Source organism: Xyrauchen texanus, unplaced genomic scaffold (assembly GCF_025860055.1).
Source record: "Xyrauchen texanus isolate HMW12.3.18 unplaced genomic scaffold, RBS_HiC_50CHRs HiC_scaffold_616, whole genome shotgun sequence".
Classification (NCBI taxonomy): Eukaryota; Metazoa; Chordata; class Actinopteri; order Cypriniformes; family Catostomidae; genus Xyrauchen; species Xyrauchen texanus.
In genome coordinates this window covers 397-24,675 of record NW_026266595.1, presented here as the reverse complement: position 1 = coordinate 24,675, position 24,279 = coordinate 397, and the positions used below count along the sequence as shown (strand labels likewise).

General features: G+C 35.8%; 1 protein-coding gene across 1 annotated transcript; it reads left to right on the top strand.

Moving 5' to 3' along the window:
• Positions 1–348: 348 nt before the first annotated feature.
• LOC127642437 (coiled-coil domain-containing protein 141-like) lies at positions 349–23,947 on the top strand (the record flags this gene model as incomplete). The annotated part of the gene is made up of 18 exons (XM_052125052.1): positions 349–521; positions 680–821; positions 1,259–1,378; positions 1,559–1,750; positions 1,871–2,050; positions 5,042–5,221; positions 6,076–6,201; positions 6,285–6,473; positions 6,999–7,160; positions 8,651–8,800; positions 13,780–13,920; positions 14,093–14,290; positions 14,788–14,971; positions 15,596–15,708; positions 15,804–15,863; positions 16,459–16,989; positions 19,153–19,967; positions 21,215–23,947. Coding segments are annotated over 18 exons (3,930 nt in total), but the record flags the coding sequence as incomplete, so codon positions are not given.
• Positions 23,948–24,279: the final 332 nt, after the last annotated feature.

Here is a 24,279-nt window from a genome sequence, read left to right as displayed (position 1 = left end):
TCATCATCAAGGCATTTCCATCTGCAGAACTGCTGCTCACTGCAAGATTGGCTGGTTTGTGTATTTCTGTTACTGCTGATCTCCTGGGATTTTAATGTGCAACGGTCTCTAACATTTACTCCAAATGGTGCCAAAAACAAAAAACATCCAGTAAGCGGCAGTTCTGTGAACGGAAGTGCCTAGTTGATGAGAGAGGTTAACAGAGAATGCCCAGACTGGTTAAAAGCTGACAAAGTCTACGATATTAGGCAGGTGGTTTTAATGTTGTGGCTGATTGGTGTATATCTATATATATATATATATATATATATATATATATATATATATATATAATCATTGTTATTCCAGGCATTTGAGGTGCTGGGCACCATAGAAATTGCAATTAAAGACCTGAAGACTCAAGCTCTGTCATTACCTGAGCTGGGGAAGAAACATAAAGAAATTTCATGCAGTATAAAAGAGGCGTCCACTGAGGCTCTTCAGAGAGGTCAGCTGTTACTTCAGAAGATCAAACCACAAAGGTGAGAAAACAAAAAGCAGGTGCTACAGTGTGCTAAAAAAATAGAACCTATCACAGCAGATTTACTGATTCCAGGATGTCAGTGGAGTGATAACAGGCTTGTGATGTTCTCTGCAGTACCAGGCATCCATGGAGCATGTGTGTGTGTTTGTTTGTTAGTGTCCAAGTCGGAGGGCTGCAAAGGATGCTTGGATACATCAAAGAGAGGGTGGAGGTGCTGAGTCACGAGTGCCACGCCCACAAAGCTCTCACTGGCAAAAGACAGCAACTGGTGAATGCAATTGAAGAACTGGTAGATAAGGTATAGAAAAAGTGGTATTCTCTGTACACACACAGAAATAATATTTGAGGGTGATCTCAAGCAACCCAACAAGAAGACATACTTGTCATATTTAAAGTGTGTGTCATTTCTGTGCATTTGAAATGGCAAGATATAAAGTTACAATTGTGAGAAATAAAGTCACGTATTTGTAAGAAAAGTCAAAATTACCTTTTATTTATTCATCTGTCTTCAATAGGAAATGTAACCTGAACATTTGTAATGTCATGTACTGTACTGTACAAGCAGCTAACACATTTTAATACATTCAACGACATTTTGCCCTAGATATTTAGATATAGATATTTTCTCATTTGCTTGAGCACCTTAGGTAAAGCCTTACTATTGTAACTCTCTTGTTGAAAAGCACAGATAATTTGTCACAATTATTTATCTTAAACTCCTCTGAATCTCTCCAGGTCTCTGCCTGGATTAAGAACAGCAACAGTGCCCTCTCTGCCAGCATAGAGCCAGGTTTAACTTTAACTGAGGCTGAGGACACACTTAACAAACATGTTGAGCTTCTCTCACAGTCTCAGGTGATGCCATGATCATCCACACCAACACTCAGATTACAATATGATGTTATTTAGCAACTTGTTACAGCTAAATATATTTATAAAAGTGGCTTAAAGTTCAAGAACATTCAAGACTCAAGTATGTTTGTCTTCTCATCTCAAATTGTCTTTCTCTGTATGGTATCTGTATTTGACTGGCAGGATGTTATGAGAGAATCAGAGGCTATAGCTGGTTTTATAAAGGAGCTGCAGGGGCTGGAATCCTCAGAGACAGTCGATTTGTCTAACAAAGCCTCACTTCTGGCAGAACAGATGAAAACATTGGTCAGGGACATTTCAACACATGTGGAGATCCTCAAACCCTATGTGGACTTCTTACGCTCTGCTGATGAGGTGTGGTTGTAACTCTGTTTATACATTTAATGTTTTTATTCTAGTTTAGAAAAGAGCAATATTCCATTCTTTATGCAAGCTTAGCATTGCTCCACTAAAGATATTTGTGTGCTGGCACAGGTTAAAGAGCAGATAAGAACATTGCAGGAATGCTACAAGAATAGGCCAGAAGAAGAGGAGGAGAATGATGGAACATGTGCAACCATAAAGGAAATGTTGGATACTAAGTGGCAGTCTCTTCTGCAGAGTTTTTTCACCATGCAGGACCTAGGCAACAATTTCATCAATTCCTCTAACATGGTAGGAAACTTTGCTGGTCATTATATTGCAAGCTCCACAACCGATGATCTTTGCAAACCTGTGGACAAATCTTAGGGTTGGCCCAGGGGTGTTGGACCAATGATGGACCTGAGTAACAGGGGCCCTCATTGGAGGGGGACTCACAGAAAGGCTTCATTGATATGCCATTATGTCATATATATATATATATGTATACTGTATATATTACCAGGGTTGGGGAGTAACAGAATACATGTAACAGGACTACGTATTTAAAATACAAAATGTAATTAACTGTATTCCACTACAGTTGCACTTTAAATCATTGGTAATTAGAATACAGTTACATTCAAAAAGTATTTTGATAACAGAAGAGATTACTTTAAATTTTATTGTCATTTGTTTAATTAAATTTTAGTCTTTTCTGATGGAAAACATACAGCAGTGAAACCCTTTCTTATGATGTGTTACATTCATACGAGCAGACAGAGAAGTACATTTGAAGTAACTTTGGAGCAGAAGAAATGATAATAAACCTTGTGTAAATTGTCAGCTTTACGCTAAGCTAAAATGCTATTTCTAGCCATTTTACATGCACATGTTATCAGGCACGATCATATTATTTTATCAAGAAAATTCACATTGGATCTTAATTAATTTTTTTATAGTAAGACCTTTGATATTAGGGCAAAAATCATATTCTTGATCATTATTCTTGTATTGTTTTCCTGTAAAAATTACAAAAATCCTTAAAACAAGATAAATTTGATTCATTATGTTTTAGAAACAACACTGCATAAGATATTTATGTTTTTCAGAGAATGTATTTTTAACGTGTATTTTGTCTTGCTGTACTGGCAGAATTTTTATAGTCAAAACAAGTGAAAAATCTACCAGTACTTAAGAATTAATCCAAAGTACATTACTGACCTTGAGTAATCTAATGGAATACATTACAAATTCCATTTTATAGCATGTATTCTGTAATCTGTAGTGGAATACATTTCAAAATGAACCCTCCCAACCCTGTATATTAATAACATGCTTTTGGTTGGAATATACATTGTACTCTGGTTTCCACCTGTAAAAATGGGGAGTTCCCCGATAATCTCCTTGTCTCCTCCAATTTTAGTCTAAAATTAACACTTGGTTCGCACCAAATGTGAGGAAAAAATTGCTTTTGGCGAGAAAATAAAAGGTAACATTTTTAACAACTACATCATTATATGCTCTTTATTAAACAGAGAACAACAATTCTTGCTTAATAAAGTGACGTTCACAATTCAAATCAAACTGTCAACATCTGCCACTACTCACTCATCTACTATATAAACATATTTTACTTCAGTGCAAAATGTACCAACAGATGTTTATCTATGATGACTATATGTTATTTTTCTCCAGAACACCACGAAATACATGTGAAATTTTCCTCACATTAATTCACCAAAAGCAAAATCACTTGTCGTTGTGCTCCGATTCTGTTGTCTATTTAACCCTTGTGCATCAATTAAAAAAAGTTACACATAGGTTCATTATGGACAAAAATGGCCATTTCCAAAAACTGTCATAAAAATATTATAGATTTATATTTTTTACCACTTTCACTGACATAATTTTTTTAACCAGCATCAGCTCTAATCATAATGACCAAACATTCATTCATTTTTAGAATTTTAACCCTTTAAACGCTGGTTTGTTTACATAATGCCACTGTTGTTTTTTTTAGGAAAAAAAGAAAAATAGTAATTATTTTAAATTTAATAGATGCTAAGCAGAATTTTTTTCTTTGATTATTAGAGCCTCGGATATGTCAATGATTAACAACAACATTCATTTTGATGCTTTCATATTTTTTATGCAGTATCAGATTTAAAAAAAAGCTACCACTTAGGTCCATAATGGACAAAAATGGCCATGTCAAAAAAGTGTCATAAAAATATTATAGAATAATATTTTTTTCTACTTTCACTGACTTATATTTTAACCAGAATCAGTTCTAATCATAGTTACCAAACATTCATTTATTTTCAGAATTTTAACACTTTAAATGCCGGTTTGTTTTTTATAAAAAATATAATAATTATAATTATTTTCAATTTAATAAATGCGAAACAGAATTTTTTTTATTTTTATTATTAGAGCCTCAGACACATACAAACCACACTCTGAAATCCATACCAACACACTCACACAATTATATATTCATAATGTATCTAATTGGCTCTATAATATGCATAAGCCAAAAACAGCAGAAAACAACAACAAAAGCTGATGATATGCCAAACCTGAAAAAATGGCACGATCTGGTAAAAAATATTTAAAATGTAAATTTTGAAGCCTTGCCAACATAATGAAAGCATGTTAAACAAGATTGCATAATTTTATAGTTAAATGGCACTGGGATTAAAAATCGCAGTTTTAATGGGTTTCAATGTGCCATTTTTGTCCAAAACGACGCTAAGAGGGAGTATTTTGTGTAACTAGTGCAAAAAATATTTTTTTAAAGAAAATAGGGTGAAATATTAAAATTCCAATAAAAATTCACACCTGTGGAAAATATTATGCAGTTAGCATTAACACAGACAAAGTTATCAAAAAAACAATACTGAAAAAGCCAAAAATGTCCACAAGGATGCACAAGGGTTAAAGAGACCGTACCAATTTAGCATGTATTCTGAGTAGCAAAGTAAATCATTGTAAAAAGAACAAGTTATGCATGTAAACTATAAACATTCAACACATTAAATGCAGTTTCAAAACTTTTATTGATGAAATATATTGAATTTTACAAATGTTCAAAAGCTAAAATACAACCATTATGATGAAAAACTGACGAAAAGAATATGTTTATACTGGACATTATCCCCACCACAAACCCAAATTGGTCAGGGGGCCCAAAAGTTGGTGCTACGCCCCTGGATTGACCAAATGTATAATGACAAATGTTAACTGATGTTTTAAAATACTTTTGAACCCTAAGTTTTCTTTGTTGATTGATGCTGATCGCAGGTCAGTGGCAACCTGAATCTGAATATTAAAGCAGCAGGAAATGTTGTGGAAAATCATATGGAGACCCTGACCAGGACAAAATCTGAGCTATCTGATCTGTGGACATCTTGGCAACTTCATTATAGTGAGATCAAATCTGTAAAGAAGCAGTGGAAAAAATTGAAGGATCAACTCAAAAAGGTAACTTGTCAATGTGTGACCCTGTTTACTATACTGATGCAAGTTCCTGGTCTTATAGTGCACAATTCATATATGCTAGTTATTCCAAATAATTCCCCAAAAATTATGTGTTTGCAATGTTTTATTAAAATGTTATAATATTCTCCACCTCTGAAAGAACATTTTGGCTCAAGTCACAAATCTCTCTTACTTTTAAACCCCTCCCTCTAACCACATGGCTCCATTCTGTAATGTAACCCCATTTTTTACAATCCAGTCAATTTGTAATGAATAAAATTAAGTCCCACCCTACATTTTTATTTATTTATTATTTTTTGTTTCATTGAATGTCCTGTTTCACTCAGAAATACAACAAATTACAGAAGTAAAATGGGTTGCGAACAGCATTTCATCCCCTTTTCTTCCCAATTTGGAATGCCCAGTTTCCACAACTTAGTAGGTCCTCGTGGTGGCGCGGTTACTCAGTCCAGGTGGCGGAGGACAAGTCTCCGTTGCCTCCGCTTCTGAGAAAGTCAATACATGCATCTTATCACGTGGCTCATTGTGCATGACACCACGGAGACTCCCAGCATGTGGAGGCTCATGCTGCACTCTGCGATCCATGCACAACTTGCCACGAGTGAGAACCACTAATCGTGACCACGAGGAGGTTACCCCATGTGACTCTACCCTCCCTAGCAACCGGGACAATTTGGTTGCTTAGGAGACCTGGCTGGAGTCACTCAGCACACCCTGGATTCGAACTTGCGACTCCAGGGGTGGTAGTCAGCTTCAATACTCACGGAGCTACCCAGGCCCCAAGAGACAACCTTTGTCAAACCTGATGCCCTCTGTTTTTTGTTACTTGCTTGCAGGTTCTTCGTGACTTAAAAGCAATGGAGGAGATCTTTGCTCCAGCATCAAAAGTTGATTTGGGTGGAGATCCTCAGTCTGTGTCAAAGCTACAGGAGAACTTTAACTCTGCAAAGCCACAGTTCCTAGTAAGATAAACCTTTTTGATCTCTTTATGATCTGATCTGATTAAGCAACTTCACAACTAACCTTCATTTAAAACACTTCATAGCAACTGAATGCAGAAATGGAATTCCTTGTTAAGACATCCGAGCTGCTTGCCTTGAAAGGAATACCAGTCAAAGAGAAGAATGAGAGAGTTTCTGAGCTTCTTCAGCTACATCAGCGTGTCAGAGATAAACTCAGAGAGTATGAAACTGTTCTTAGCATGACCGTCAAATTCCATCAGCTTTATCAAGAGGTAAAGTTTAATTTCCACCAGAACCCTAAAGAATTCAAGAAAGGCTCGAAAAGCAATAAAATGTGACCTGCTCCATAATGTTGAGTCACTCTGACCCAGAAACACATTTTGAGTTTTATGCACTAAAATAAGAAATTAAAATCTCAGCTTTCTAAACAATATAATTATTGTTTTTACTCCAAACTGTATATCAGGGGCCGGAATATCGTAATTTCAAGTCTTGCCTTTTTACGTAAGTGCATAAAACTCCAAGTGACTCAAAATGATGGAGCAAGTAAAAGATGTACAGTGTAATGGATTTAAAAATCAGAATCCGCATAATAAAATTTACTTAAAGGGATAGTTCATCTAAAATGACAATTTGTCATAAATTGTCATAGTATGTCTTACTATTGAGATTTGTCTTTACTGCCATTAATTAAGTAGTCAACCCCATTAATTTAAAGTGGGTTTTCACATACTTTTGCCTTGTAGAGTAATTCTTGTCCAAAGCAACAATAGCTATGTTTACTTTTTTATTTGCAGCTAGATAGCTTAATAAAGACAGATCCAGTGACTGTGTTCCATGATGCCAGCCAGGCCAGGACTCAGCTGACCCAGCACCAAGAGAGGCAGAGGCATATTCGACATCTGTACAAGCTCGCTCTTTCCCTGGGTGTAGACATCACCAGCACTGTGCAGCAGTCGGTGCGAAATGGGCTGATTACCTTGCAATATTTCATGCCAATATTTTCCTTATACCTGCACCAGAAAAAAATTTGAAATTAGTCCGGATAAGCTGTTTAAATTAGTCTATTAGCTTTAAAGCCAACTACACACTAATGCACACACAAAAAAGTGGTATGTCAAAATTATCTTATAGCATATCTACTCACTTAAAATTTACAGTCATTCTCTTTTGGGAAATCAAACCAAAAAATATTGCATCTTGCACTCATGGGCATATCCAAATTTTTGTAAAATAAAATTCTTAAAGAGAACTAGGGTGACCAGAAGTCCTATTAAAACCAGGACTGTCCCAATTTTACAAGCCATGTCCTTTTGACCCCATTATTAGTCTTAGCTGTAATTTGATTGCTTTAAATGATGTTTTAAATTGACATAGAGTTTAATGCTTTTCTGTTATGAGAAACCATCAGAGAGTAATGAAAGAATAGCTCATTGAAATTTCAATGGGGATTTTCTCTAAGCACCTCCCTGCGCTAAACTTCATACTCCTCTGCCACCTCCCACATCTGCTGCTATATGTCTGAATAGGACGAGAAGTATCCTTACATGCTAGAAGCAAAAGTTGAGGCAGAATGGGTTTTATATTATTGTGCACCCCATGCTAAAAACACATCTGCTGACCACTGGCATACTCTCTGAAATTTGAACTCAAGATTTTTGTCTCTCTTTGCAGAATTCACACACCTTTGAACAAGCTATGTGACATCAGTTAAATACAGTAGTAGATAGTGTAGCATCATGTCTTAATTTCATTCTTTAATTGTGTAGTTTAATCATTTAAAATAATCATAATTTTTTTCTTCTGTTTATTCTAGCCAACATATTGTATGTAGGCCTATAGGCTACAGTATAAAGGTACATTATAAAGGGGGGAGGGATGAGTCCTCTGATGTGTCTAGCCCCAACTTCTTATTTTCAATAGAACATACACAGGAAAAATTCAGGGACAATACTACTAATCAAGCAATTTCATGGGGTCTTTTTACAATATACTAATGCTCAAAATGGACCCTTTTCACAGCCTGTGATGATGCGTTTCTGCCTTATTTAGAAAAGTAAATCTAGCAAGCTTTTTATTATTATTATTTAGTATACATTTATATTTTGTTATATTACTCTGGAATGGAGAGAGAGAGAGAGTTAGCTAGCTAGCTAGCTAGCTGCTGGAGGAGGAGTGAGTCAATTTGGCATCTTTCTCTCTCTTCTGACTGCCGTAATGTGGAAAGTCATGGAAGTGTAATACATTATTTTTTATTTTGCAGTCAGCACAAATATACTGTGGCCTTTCATTCACCGCTATAGAAGTTGACCTATATAACGCTATAGCTTACTTCCATGTTCTAAATGTGAAAAGGGTCCATTAGATGGATACATGTTGCTTTGATGAAAACTTTATGAAAGTGCCACAAATAACAATCAGTCTCCCTTTTCCACCTTCATGCTCCAAGCGTGTGCTGGTGTTGTCAGCGCAGCGGTTACAGGAGAAGCTGGAAAGGTTGGAGAGAGGAAGTGAAAACTGGATTGCTGAGGCCAACAAGTGTGAAGAGTGTTTGATGATCAATGTCCACTGCTGTCTCTATAAGGAAGAAATCAATGAAGTGAGTATTGTCTTTGTTTCGGCCAGGGTTTGGATCAGTTACTATCTCTAATCAACTGTGATCTAATCGATACATTTCAGGAAAGACACTAAAATTAAAGCTCCTAAACTGTGATTTGTTTTTGACGTGTCAGTGTGAGGTCTTTAATTCATTACCTGATTTAAATTGGTAATATCACACAGGCTACTGTTTTAATTAAAGTCTACATACTGAAAATATGAAATTCAAAAATTTAAACCTGAAAATATATTATTTTTTTATATATATAAAATGAATAATTAATAATAGCAATATTTTACATTCAGTACAATTACCAGGCCACTAATCAACAAATTTGTGACATTGACAATGCCAATTCATTTGTACATAAGGTCAGATTTCTTTGCTTCCATTGAGGCACACAAGATGCCCTTTGGAAAATTGTGAAATCATGCTGGGAAAACTTGGATCAACAGGTTTTGCTCAAACTTGTTTTTGTGACAGAGCAAAAGGCTTCCATATCAAATAATACAATTCTAAAGGATTCTTAAGACATGTGTGTCATTGACATGTAAATGTTGACGAGCATGTGTTTATAAGAATTTATCCGTCTGACGTCTAAAATTTTAGAAGTTCGGAACTAGCTGTTTTTGCAGCTTGGATTTAATAAATGCTATTTTTTTCCACTGTGGAGGACTTTTTCAGTTCTAACAGTAACAGTATGTTTTCATAGTACATCCCTTTTATCTCAAATGTTCAAGGCTAATTTGATTTCCCATGATATTAACTATATGAAGAAGGATTTAGATACAGCCCTGTCATTCTTCTGAGAGATGCTTTAACTTATTTTCCTGCCAACAAATCCAACACTTGTGTCTGGCTTATGTAGCTCTCTCTTGTCTCTTGAATTATTTATAGCTTGGCTGTTCTTGTTAAATTTAGTCTGTGGACTCCAAGGTTTGTCTCCCCTTGTGTTGACTGAGGGATTCTGCCAAATGTCTCTCGTCACTTCAGATATGAGGAAGGATTCCACTCTTATCACATACTTACTGCCTCCCACCCACCACCCCACACAAATCCAACAATCATTCCCCAGGATTACAATGCAGGCCTCCCAGGGCCCAGGAAACCATTTCAGGTTTATATATATATGTATTATATGTATATATGTATTAAATTTAATTATTTGAGAGGCTCCAAAAACATTTCATAAACAAACAGTGGGGTCCAGAAGTCTGAGAAAAGGCTTCTATTTAACATTCTCTATTTTTAGTTTATAAATTCTATTATCAGCAGTATAATTTACAGTAAGTGACAAGTTAAATTAAAGAATTAACGTGACATTCAGATTTTTTTTTTTTAGATGTATGTCCCCTTTTTGCTTTAATGACTACTTGTACTCCAGTTGAAAATAACTGATGATCCATGTTATCTCAGCATGATTTGAGCGCACATATTGTGTGCTTCAATGAGTGACAGAAATAGTGCACTCTTAAAGGGATAGTTCACCCAAAAATTACAATTCTCTTCATTTACTCGCCCTCATGCCATCACAGATGTGTATAACTTTGTTTCTTCTGTCAAACACAAATGAAGATTTTAGAAAAATATCTCAGCCCTGTAGGTTAATACAATGCAAGTGAATAATGATCAGAACTTTAAAGGTCCAAAAAGCATATAAAGACAGCATATAAGTAGTGATATGGTAGGTGTGGGTTAGAAACAGATCAATATTAAAAGGAATAGTTCACCCAAAAATGTAAATTCTCTCACCTTTAAGCCGTCCCAGATCTGTATGTCCTTCCTTCTTCAGCATAACCAAAATAAAGATTTGTATAAATAATTTTCAGCTCTGTATGTCCACACAATGCAAGTGAATGGGTGCCATTAGGCTCTGGCTGTTTGACTGTTCAAAAGGCATATTTCGGCAGCATAAATGTAAACCATTCAACTCCACAGTTGATCAATTAATGTCTTCTAATTAAAATCGTTAGGTTTGTGTAAAAAATAAATAGATAATTAAAACTTTATACATTTTTAAAAAACACTTCCTGCCAGCAGTCGACTCATCATGGAGCTGTCATGTGATATAAGTGTGATGGCATGTTCACGCGAGAAGTCATAAGCTCGCGCTGTGTTTACAACAGATTGACAAATGTCATGTGAGAGTTAGGTAATTTCAAACAGCATCCCAGCGCTGGCTCGAAGTAAAGATTTTTAATTATTGTTTTGTTTCTTACACAAAGCTATGGGTTTGCTTCAGAAGACATGAATTGATCAACTGGAGTCGTGTGCTGTAGATTACTTTATGCTGCCTAAATATAACTTTTGGACCATCAAACAGCCAGCAACCTGATGGCACCCATTCTCTTGCATTGTATGAACATACAGAGCTGAAATTAAAATCTGTGCTTATTAAAATATTCATTTCGGTTCTGCTGAAGAAGGAAAGAAAGACACACATCTGGGATGGATTAAAGGTGAGTAAATCATGAGATCATTTTGAGTCCTTTTTAACTGGGCAAGAAGGAGAATTTATAGTAAAATTGGCTTAAATATTTATCTGTTTCTCACCCACACCTATCATAATGATTCAGAAGATATTGATTTAACCACTGGAGTCATATGGATTACTTTTATACTGTCTTTATATGATTTTTGGACCTTCAAAGTTCTGGCCACTATTCACTTGCATTGTATGGACATACAGAGCTAAGATATTCAAAATATCTTAATTTGTGTACAGCAGAAGAAAGTCATACACATCTGGGATTGTATGAGGGTGAATAAATAATATGAAAATGTACATTTTGGGGTAATTATTCCTTTAAATATTTCATTCACATAAACCCATATTTTCCATGTGTTAAATTTTGATTGCCAGATTGTCAGTGTTGTCTCAGACTTTTAGGCCACACTGTACATAGTATTGTAATCTCTGTCTCCCTCTAGTGGCAATACCTTTTTCCTTGATGAATAAGCACTCAATAGGAGTTTAGACCTTTTGAAATGATAAGTTGGAAGCGACCATAACACATTGCAAGGTTTTGGTTCTGTGCAGAATGTCACACTCTCCATGGATAGATCGCCATAAACTAATTATGTCAATAGTGGGAAGAACCTATTATGTAAGACATTATGTAAAGAAAACAAAACCAATGTAGAGAGCATTTAACCATGGTACTTTTTAGGTAAACCAGTGTTTTATGACCTCAGTTTCTATCTTTCTCTCCAGTAGATGGAGATTCCTAGGCTTCTTAAACAGATATTCAAGTCACATATGTTACGAGATGCCATGCTATTACAATGCATGACTGCTGCAAGAGTTTAAATAGACCAAGGACATTTTAGTAGCTGTACAGTAATTGCACACAGTACACTGCCTGGCACGACTGAGTCTTTCAATGTTCTAGTTTGATGTGAAATTTTATTTAAATGTTTCCAAGATCCATACTTATTTGCTTAGTTAAAAATCCATATTCTTTTTACAAATAAACCTGTTATATGTGCGTGACTCAACATCATTTCTAATTTAATGTCCATGTGATTCACCATATGTTGTCAGTCATGCCAATCTCATCACCATTCATTCATTAATATGCATGAGTAAACATTTTAGCTTGGACAGTTGCTGCTGTTCTTCTGCAAGGAAAGGTGTCACCATTTCTCTCGCCACCAATTCTTAAGTCCACTCACTGCTACAGTGTACTGCTTAAAGAAGCTTACAGATACTGCCATATAAATATCTGATTCGGTTCCATTGTAGCGATTTTGGCTGGTTTAGATTTTTAGATGAGTTTGTTTAGAAAAATTGCTGTCTGAAATCTTTAAGGGATAGTTCACCTTAAAGGGACCCTCACTGTTCCAAACCGATACAAATTTCTTTTTTCAGTGGAACACAAAAGAAGATTTTAGGCAGAATGACATCCTCAGTCACCATTCATATATATATATATATATATACAAATATTTTTGGGGGTAAACTATCCCTTTGAGATGTGGTTTGCCATACACCTTATAACAGAATATAACCCCTGACCAACAGCTGCTACTGTAAATGTTAACTGAGCACATTTTGAGTCACCATTAAGCCTTAAGTGTGGTCTCTGAAAGAGATAGCTCACCCAAAAATAAAAATTCTGTCATCATGTACTCACTCTCATGTTGTTTTAACCCATATTATCTTCTTTCTTCTGTGGAACACAAAAGGAGATGCTTTCATTGTATGAAAAAAAGATGCAATAAAAGTGAATTGTGACTGAGACTAACATCTTTTGTGTTCCATGGAAGAAAGGAAGTCATGCAAGTGAGAAACAACATGAAGGTAAATAAACAGATTTTTAATTTTGGGGTAAACAATCCATTTAACCTCCCTCTGCGCCCTTCCCTCTATCTGGGTTCCATTAGAAACTCCCTCTGCAGCCCACTTTTGGAAAAATACAGTAAGACGGTTACAAGAGCCCTATAACTGGATCTCGGAGTTGCGCTGCAGCTGTCTTTTGGCGACACTTGAGCCTTTCATTTGGAGAGTCAACACTAAAAGCCTAACAGTCTGGACAGAAATGGATCTGCATTGTAAATCATCCACTGCTCCAACCTTTAATCCATCTAAAATAATCCCCCAGGACTGAGCACAACCCCACTCTTCCGTCTTCTACAGATCCTCCCACATCCATTTACATTTAATCTTTAAAATATTTGGCTACACATGCCATAATCAACATGTTAAAGAGGATGACGTTTTGTTTGGATTTCCAAACAATAAGTTAAATTTTCCCAAAAATTATAATTGGCTCTGTGGCACTATCAAAACATTGTTCTGTTTGTGGGAGCATCAGCAGACTGTGGGGATGTTTGGCAAACTTGTTTGAGATAGATGGATGGATGGATGGATGCCGTTATAGTTCACTGTTACTTTTATGCACTTTGGGACATTTCTCTGCATGATTTACTTGAACAATAATTACTGTACATTTTTCTAACTAAATGCTTAATTTTAGCTGAGAGAGTCCTTCAAAGATCTGAAGAAGAAATTCAACAATTTGAAATTCAACTACGTGAAGAAAAATGAGAAGTCGAGAAACTTAAAGGCAGTGAAAAATCAGATCCAGCAAATTGAGATATACATCGAAAAGCTACAGGTAATGACACAATTTTTAATCTACATGTTCTCATTTTATGAACTTTTCATTTTTAATCTTCACTAAGCAGTGACTAAATACAGTACATACTAAATCATACCTGTACGCGATCTCTCCCACTTTAACTGTTTTGAAAGTTGTCTGTTTGTTAAATAGTCTTTATCTTTTGCAGGTTTTAAAGAAGAAGCTACAAGCCTTCACTCTGAAGGTATCTAGTAGCAGTGAGAAGCATTTCATTGGCAACAACCTCAGAGAGATTGAGGATACCTTAAATGAGCTACAGAGACAGGTGGGCGACTTTGACAGGACAGTGGAGGAGTACAGACAGAACCTGGATATAAATATCAAGCTTCAGCAAGCCTTAGAGGAGGTGGGAATGCACTAGGAATATACTATGTATTGTGAGGCTTTATTGGCTGCTTTCAAAATGTACATTGTTACATGTTAAGGAGTAATCACCCTCATCTTGTTCCAAACACCTATGGGTTTCTTTTTTTCATGGAAACAAAATTAGGTGTTAGGCAGAATGTAAAGGACTGAGTCTCAGTCAACATTCACTTTTGCTCTATTGCAAAAAAGATCCAATGATAGTGAATGGGGACAGGACTAAGACTGAAAGTTCCTAACATTCTGCCTAAAATCTCCTTTGTGTTTTTGGAAATATTCTGTATTGCAAAGTTTTGTATTTCTATTTACTTTTAGATCTTTCAAATAATGTTGTTGCAGAAAACTGCAGGAGAAACATAAAACAGAGCTAATATTCATTGCTGTCACTTGTATGTGTGGCTTCAAAGCAGTACCACAGTAAAATGGTTATAAATACTCTTTGAAAATAGTCTCTCATCTCACCTTTCATTTTATATGCAGTATCAGTTCTGGTGTGACGAGGCAAGCTCTACAATTGTACGTGTGGGTAAATATTCCTCTCAATGTAAGACTAAGGAAGCAGTCAGCTCTCTCTACAAACAATTCGAAAAGTTTGTGTGGCCCACAATCCCACAGCAAGAGGAGAGAATCAGTCAGATCACTGAGCTGGCTGTGCGGTTACATGGTGAGAAACTGAAATATTGTATGAGGAATTTATTCTTTACTCTCTCAATGACCACAAAGTGAATTAAATCCCCATGTTCTGTTGAAATTGACTTTACTGTCTTTATGTTTTGGGACTTTAGAGACTCCAATTATGTAAAAATAATAATAGTAATTTTGAAATTGTTCTCCCCATAATATTTGAAACTTTAATCCTCTGTGGTATCACCAAGTAGGCATGCTCTTTTTAGAAATGTGGCTTAGAAATGTGCTTTCCAATATACATATATAGTTTGGGGTTTTTTCAACCCAGCATAACGTACATTAAACAGGGCAATTGGCAGGAGTGTAGACATAAATTAGACAAATCTACATTGTGCACATCAATCAGGAAATCTTAATGATTTATATGTACATGGTTTTTTAGGATATAATCCATTCTCATGAGATTAAGAGGAGTCTTGGAATATCAACCTGATACTTTTTAACAGGGCCTTGGGGTCTATCAGACCCCAAGCAGAACATAAGAGTTAATAATTATAATAATAGTTGTAATATCATTATATTTATTAATATTAACAGTTGTAATAGTAATGTTTTTGGTCACCTCTGAGCCCCAGATCATTTAATGGATATTTTAATATAGGTGCAGAAGAAGGGAAAAAATATATGGAGAAGACAGTCAACAAACACCATGAAATTGTGGAATCAATAAAGGAACTGTCAAATGGACTGCTGGACCTTGAGGCCAAACTACAGGTGGATAAAAAAGTAATTTTTGGTACATTGTTTTTTTTTGTTGTTTTTTTTTTTTGGTTAACATATGAATACATTCTTCTGCACTGTTTTCGCAGTTGGAGACCTTGAAACCTCAAACACGTGAAGAAAACAACAAACGGGACACCATTGATACTGTAAGCGTGATTTAACACTTTATTGGAATTTTTACACTTGACATTTTTAACACAGTCCATTATCTTATTCCATGGTTGGTTCACACTATTCATACTTCAGTTACCCTGAGTTAGTAAGTCACACTGCATACAGTAGCCACCATCACCATGCAAAATTACAAGTGTAAAATGTAACCAAGGGTTAAATGTGGTCTTAAAGGGATTGTTTACCCCAAAAATGTCAAATCTGTCATGATTTACTCACCTTGTTCCAAACCAATGTGATTTTAATTCAGTGAAACACAAAAAGAAACTTTAGGCAGAATATCAGCCTCAATCACCATTCACTTTCAATGCATCATTTTTCTGTACAATGAAAGTGAATAGTGACTGAGAATGAACATTCTGCCCAACACCGTCTTTTGTGTTCCACAGAAGAACAGCATGAGGATCGGTAAAAAAAAAAAAAAATTAGACAGAATTTACATTTTTAGGTGAACTATCCTTTTAACCCTGGGTTTAAAACAAGGTTAACCCAGGATTTAACACATTGTGAAAACTTGCAATTACAAATATGTTTTTATTTTTATTTACGCTTCATGTTTTTATTTTTCAGCCTGAGCAAAAGGAAAGTGGACATACTCCTGAGATGACAGGCCCACACTGTACTAAAGAGTTACCTATCAACAAGAATCCAGAAAATAAGAAACCTCAGCTTCGCAAGACACGAAGCCAAGATTTGCCAGACAAACCTCATCCAGAGCATCATAAGGTGCTGTCAGAGATCAGACTGTGCACCCAGGAGGCCTATTCCAAGACCAGCAAGCTGGAGACCATCACAAACAAGTCTACTATAGAGAGAAAAGAGGAGATGCACACCACCTCCACTCACATCCACACTTTTAATGTGAACAATTCCCCTGCGGTGCGAGATAGGAGGAGTCACATTCTGCAGCAAGCCAAGAGGGACTCCCAAGAAATCCCACCTCCCTCTCCTCCCCCATCACCACCTACACGAGATCCATCATGCATCACATACATCCAAAAACAGTTTCAGGGTGCAGAGAAACCATATTCTGCTCAGAAGACCAACTCTGAGGACAATTATCAGGGCTTCAGTAGACCTCATCCACCCTCAGATTCCAAGGTGGGCCTCCTTTGACACAAGTGAGTCATTCTATGAAACAAGTGCCTTTTCCATTTTGGAAAGGTGAATAAGTAAATAAATTGCATTGTGCCATTTCAAGCTTAATTCATAAAACAAGATGTTGAGATATCCAAAACCTAGTGAGCTGCCTCAACAGCACATTCAGACATGATAGGTGTGCTCCCAATGTGAAGGCTGTTCCAAAGGGCAGGTATCTTATATATGCTGCCTCCTAAAATATCTAATTTTGGCCAATAGACAATCTCAGAATGCACCGTGATGAGCTCAGTGGAAAAATAAATCCAAGATGGTGGATGAAGCAAGATAAATGTTGGGTGTGTCTCAATCAGCTCCCTATTTCAGTAGTCAGAGTACTAATCAGCGAACCGGCCATTCCTAAGGCTGTCCCAATCGCAAAATTGTTCTAGTGCACTGAAACATCCTTAATAATTCCCAGAATGCACTGTAAAAACCAGGGAGCATCATTGTTCACTATGTTCCAGTTGTTTAAAAGCTCGTACTCGTATCGCAGGTGATGGAGTCATAGTGTCTCAATGTTCTGTGGATCAACACCCTTGTCAGTGCCTGAAATACTGTTCACGATACACTGATTCATGACACAGGGTGCTAGGGAGCTCATTGAGGCACACAGTTTGAAAATATATATATATATATATATTAAAAACAGCAGAATACCTGTAGTTATTCATGTAATTATCTAATCAGCCAATCATGTGGCAGCAGTGCAATGCATAAATTCTTGCAGATGCGGGTCAGAAGCTTCAGTTAATGTTCACATCAACCATCAGAATGGTGGGAAAAAATTTGATCTCAGTGATTTCCACAATTGGCATGTTTGTTGGTAACAGACGGGCTCGTTTGAGTATTTCTGTGACTGCTGATCTCCTGGAATTTTCTCACACAACTCTATAGTTTACCCAGAATGGGTCCAAAAACTAAAAATATTCAGTGAGTGGCAGTTCTGTGGACAGAAAAGCCTTGTTGATGAGAGAGGTCAACGGAGAATGGCCAGATTGGTTTGAGCTGACAGAAAGGCTATGGTAACTCAGATAACCACTCTGTACAATTGTAGTGAGCAGAATAGCATCTCAGAATGTACAACTTGTCAAACCTTGAGGCAGAGAGACAACAACAGAAGAATACCACGTAGGGCACATTATTAGGACCATAGTGTTCCTAGTAAAGTGCTCAGTGAGTGTATTTTACCCAAAATGTCATTCCTTTCATGTCACTTGTACCGAAATAAGTTGTGTGTCGAGTCTCTTGCAATGTGCGAGATGAGTGCTATTTTAATGTCCCAGAGATTCTACCTAAGAAGACTGTTCCAAATCGGTCTCTAATGAGGCTCCATTTCAGTTAGGATGCTGCTATAGAAGACAGCTGCCTAGATTATGTAGGAAGGAGACAGCGAAGCAGCTCAATACGTTTTGGAAATTACCCATTCTGTGATGGGCATGTGACAGGGTAGAACATCACAAGCCAAAAGGGCTGCTGCATTCCCTGTTAACAAGGTTATAGCCTCCAGTCATTAGTATTAAGGATCAATAATATGACTTCTCTATAAATAGGAGAAAGAATAAAAGTGATAGTTCACACAAAAAACATTCCAAACTTGTATGACTTACTTTCTACCGTTTGCTTTCCATACAATGAAAGTGAATGGTTACTAGGGGTGACATTTTGCCTAACATTTGCTTTTGTGTTTCATGGAAGAAAGAAAGTCATATGGATTTGGAACAATATGAGGGTGAGTAAATGATGACAGAATTTTCATTTTTGGGAGAACTATCACTTTAAATATACTATTTTTCCTGTCTATGTTATGAAACAAGGTGGAAATAAATGTTGTACATATTTTCAATATATAACTAGCTATACAGACATGTGCAATTTAATATATACTCCTTTAAAATGTCTTGATCGCATACATTTATTTTGTAATTCATTTTTAATTACTCTGCTTAAACTTGCGAAACACTTACTAGACATTTTTGTATTTAGTGCACTTGTGGACTCAAATGGCACTCTTTCTTGGAATGACTCATTAATTATAACCACAAAACATTTTATTCATACTAATTAGTGCATGATTAACAGATGTGTTATTCTTTTAACTTTGTATGTGTGGTTTTATTTCCAAAGACTGCAGCTCATCACTCTGTCGAGGAGGAGTTTTTGTCACGTGGAACGCCAGAGCCAGCATCTCCAGTACCTGAAGGTGACTTCCACCCAGACCATCTCACTGAGGAATCGCTCTCCAATGACGAATACGAATGCACCTCCCCTGATGACATCTCCCTGCCTCCATTATCCGAGACTCCAGAATCCAACATTTTACAGTCCGAAAATGACCTGGATGATGGCTACTGCGTCAGTTCTCACAGTCTCCGTGTTAACCAGCACAGCCACCAATCCCACTCCCAGTATGGGGACACCCTACACCAGAGGCGGGACTGGATGTCTAGCCAGGCAGAGAGCTACCCCTCTCCCACCACTGGTCTGGGGGCCAGGTTCAGAGCTGAGTCTTCCTCCTTTGTTCAAAGCCCCCTAGCAGTGCCTGCCCCCAGTCTTGTGTCCAATACCATCTCCAGCTTGCTCTTCAAGAGCAAATATGGCAACCCACCACAAGGCAGCCATGCTGAATGCAGTGAAACTCTTTACTCAGTGCATGAAATTCATACCGAGATACAAGAGAGTGTGCATGATTCCAGTAGAGCTCGGTCCCATAGCATGCATGCTACCCCAACCCCATTAACTACAGGCCAGGACTCTGATGTGTGCAAGCCCACAGTCAGAGAGGAAATCAGGCGGCCATCTTCCAAAAAGGTTATGGGCAATCTGGCAGCTGGCCTGGGCCTTCACTTCTCCAAACCCTTGTCTAATGCCACAGTTGTGGAAGGCTCTCCGGTGACCCTGGAGGTGGAAGTCACTGGATGTCCTGAGCCTATATTAACCTGGTGGGTGGCTTATAACAAACTTGATCCATAAATGATAACATAGTTTTGCTTTTAGGAGGATAAACTGGCCATTATTTCTTAAATATATAGAGGAGAATGTTAATTCTCTAAATGATATTACTGTATATCTAAAAACTTTAAGTTCTTTTTACTTGAAAATTATTGTTTGATATTCAGATTTTCAAAAACTGAATTAGATCACAAAGCATACATGCAGTGTAGCTTTAGAAACTGCATTTGCAACACTGCATACAATTATTTTCTTTTATCTTTAAAACAAGATACTGTACATTTTACTTGAGAATCAAATTTGAATAAAGTGTAATAATGTAACACTTTACAGTAAAATGCATTAGTTATCATGAACTATGAACAATGCTTTTTTTCAGCATTTCTTATCTTGATTAATGTTAATTTATCTAAATACTGCAGTATTACTAAATACTGTTTTTTTTTTGTTTGTTCATGCTAGTTAATATTGCATTAACTAATGTTAAAATCTGATACATCTAAAAAAAATGCATTAGTATATATAGAAATGAACAGTAACCAACATTAATAAATGCTGTTAAAGTTTTTTTCATTGTTTGTTTGTGTTAAATATTGTGTTAACAAATGCAACCTCATTGTAAAGTGTTACTGCAATTTTTCTAAGAGAATATGTTATGAGTAATATTTTTGTAAACCTGTTGGCAAATTGCTTCTCTCTCTCTCTCTCTCTCTCTCTCTCTCTGTCTCTTTATCTCATTTTTATTACATAACACATTATTACATAAATTTGCTAGAATTATGCTTAAAACAAGAAAATAAATATTTACCAATGGGTAAGACAAATAAACACCAAGTTATAGTCTCTGAAAACAAGTCTGGAAAGAAAGACAAAAATATAATGATTAAGACAATTATTTACTGAAGTGAAGATGACACATTTTCGAATACCGCATGAATCATGTTTGCTGAGGAAACTTGACTTTTTCCCCACTAATTTTTGTCTTAAATGTATCATTTGACATTTTAAAGTTTGTTCCACTGTCACACATAAATTCCATATAAACTAACATTTTAATGTATACCTTCCTTCCATGGCTAACTTGAATTATTCTTTAACTTCTAATTGACCTTCAGCTTTAACATTACTCCTAATTTTGCTCCTCCATTGAGTGTGTATTAATGTGTGCCTTTTTTTTTTTTTTTTTTTTTTTGCTGTGGTGTGACTGTGTGACATGACAATTCACTCTTTGCTTTAGGTTCAAGAATGGACACAAACTGGCCAATGATGAGCACATAGAACTGTCCCAAAAAGAAGGCAAGCATGTGTTGTTCATTCAGAGTGCTGCGGTGAGAGACTCTGGGCAGTATGTGGTCACTGCCTCTAACTCAGCTGCCACTGTCTCATCCAGCTCCATGCTACAGGTCAAAGGTAACAACAGCCCTGACTTAGACACTGTCAAGCTGGACTGGCACACCTGCTTTGGCACTCTCTGTTTCCTCATGTGGCTCCTCTACCTGCTGTTGTTATAATGGACACAGTTATTAACAAGGAAAAGCACATGGACGTGGACCCCACTTTTCAAGCTATTGTACTTCACATGTCACCTAACCACTGGGCTGCACAGAATTAACTGTCTTGGTAATTAAAGAAAATGTACACATTTAAAACAATGTTTTCACCATGTATATAAAATATGCCAATTCAATACCTGCACTGGGCCAGCACAAAAGAAACGCCACATATTGTTTTCATTTCGACTCAAAATAACAAAGTTGTTTTTGCATGAAACAAATTCAAAATATATTTTAAATTCACGTGTATTTTATTCCTTTTTTATTATGTAAGTAGCAGCTATTTTCCTTTTGCTATACCATGCATGCATTTCCCATTGTCTGATGTTAATGACACCCTGGTCTGTTTTTAGTTATTTAAAGTTACAGTTTTGGAAAAACTGAACAAAATGTTCAACACTTGACAATTAAATTATTTATTTTTAAGGAGTTCATGTGTGTTTTAAAAATGTCACTTTTACGTCCCAAGGCTTTGGTGTTAATGTTTGTTTTTAGATACAGTATATTTCACTATATGTATAGAACTTTTCATGACTAACAATATAAATGTTTCTAGCCATATTCATTATTGAACTTAGAGTAACTTCTCGTGTAGGTATGATCTTCTATAAATGAAAATATTTTTCTAACAGACATTTATAGGGTACGACAGGGCTAAAGGCACTTTTGATTTTATATTCTCCCAAAACACTCAACAGCAACAAAATCTACCACAGTACATTCCTATACACTGCAAAATATTCGAGATGAGATCATTGTGTGCAATGTCTGATGTTTGATTTTGAGGTCATTTGATATAATATTTAATAATGTTTAAAATGTTGCAATTTTAAGTAGCTAATGAGAATCCCTGAAATGATCAAACTTTTTTTTTTTTTTTTTTAATAGCTGTCTAATTAGTCAAAGGATAGTGTTTGGGGTAAAAAGCCCCCCTGTTGCAGGGGCTAAAGGCCCCCATTAAACACATTGTTTTTCTTACATGAGGCAAATAGATTTGTTATGAAAAATGTTCAAAGTGGGCTTGCATTGATCTCCAATCACAATGGAGATTAATTTATTTATAAAATACTTGTGATGTTATGAAATGCCAAACGTGATTGAAATGAACAGAAAATGGTGCACCCCTTTCTGAAGTAGTTATTTTGAATAATCATTATCTTAATTTGTTTTACGCATCTTGTTGTCTCAAAAGTTAACTATTGTCCCTATATTTACAATATATCACCATGACAAATTTGGGGTAAAAAAATAATAATAAAACGAATATTTATTATTATTATTTCTTTTCACACAAATGATGTTGCTCCATCAGTATTCAATAAAAAGAAGTTATTTGTATTATTATTATTATATTTTTTTTCAATCTTGATACACTTTGTGACCATAAAAAAAAGAAGCTAATTTTCCTTATGGTGTGCCTTTAGCTTCATTCTGACCCAAAGTCTTATCTTTCCCAATACAATTACAGTGAACTTAAAGGAATAGTTCACCCAAAAAAGTAATTGTATCATCACTATCTCATCTTCATGTTGTTCTAAACCCATATTGCTGTCTTTCTTCTGTGGAACTTTTTATTTTATGATTAAATTAAATGGTGAATAAAGAGCCGCGTTCTGGCTGACATGCTGGCTACCATCTCCTTTTGTGTTCCACAGAAAAGAAACAGTCAACACGTTTTGTAATAACATGAGGGTGAGTAAATAATGACAGATATTATTTTAGGTGAATTATCCCTTCACCATTTTATCCCATTTTATACAGGCAGTTCATTGGTGTTCAGTGTGATTTGTTTCTAATGTATAGTTAGCTTGAAAATGAGAGGGTAATGCCTGAAGAGTGTTGTAGTCCTTGTGATGTCATCTGATGAGTACAGAATGTACCCTCAGTTGCGAGAGTCTGTCATTTGACCTGAGGTAGGCGTGACTGAGGTGAGTAATCACCAGGATTGGGGAGTAACGGAATGTAACAGGATTCCATATTTAAAATACAAAATATAAGTAACTGAATTCCACTACAGTTACAATTTATATAATTGGTCCTTAGAATACAGTTACATTCAAAAAGTATTTTGATTACTGAAGAGATTACTTTGCATTTTATTTTCATTTGTTTCATTTAATATTTAGTCCTTTCAGATGGAAAACATTTATACATATATATGATGCGATTCAAAGTGCATTTGAACAGCGGAGAAACACTTTCTAAAGAAGTGTTTCATTCATAGCAGACATAGAAGTTTGAAGTAAGTTTGGAGCACAAGAAATAGAAATAAACCTCAGCTTTACGCTAATCTAAAATGCTATTTCTAGCCATTTTACGTGCATGTTACCAGGCACGATCATATATATTTCATAATTTATTTTACTCTAGTAAGACCTTTGATATTAAAAATCATATTCTTGATCATTATTCTTGTATTTGTTATCAAAAATGTAAAAATATCAAAAAAAAAATCCTTAAAACAAGATAAATTTGATTAATCTTGTTTTAGAGACAACACTGCATAAGATATTTATGTTTTTCAGAGAATGTATTTTTAACATGTGTATTTTGTCTTGAGTTTTTATGGTCAAAACAAGTGAAAAAAATCTACCAGTACTTAAGAAGTCATTCAAAAGTATTCAGAATACGTTACTGACCTTGAGTAATCTAACAGAATACGGTACAAATGACATTTTACAGAATACATGCTGCATCTGTAGTGGAATACATTTCAAAAGTAAACCTCCCAACCCTGGTAATCACCAAT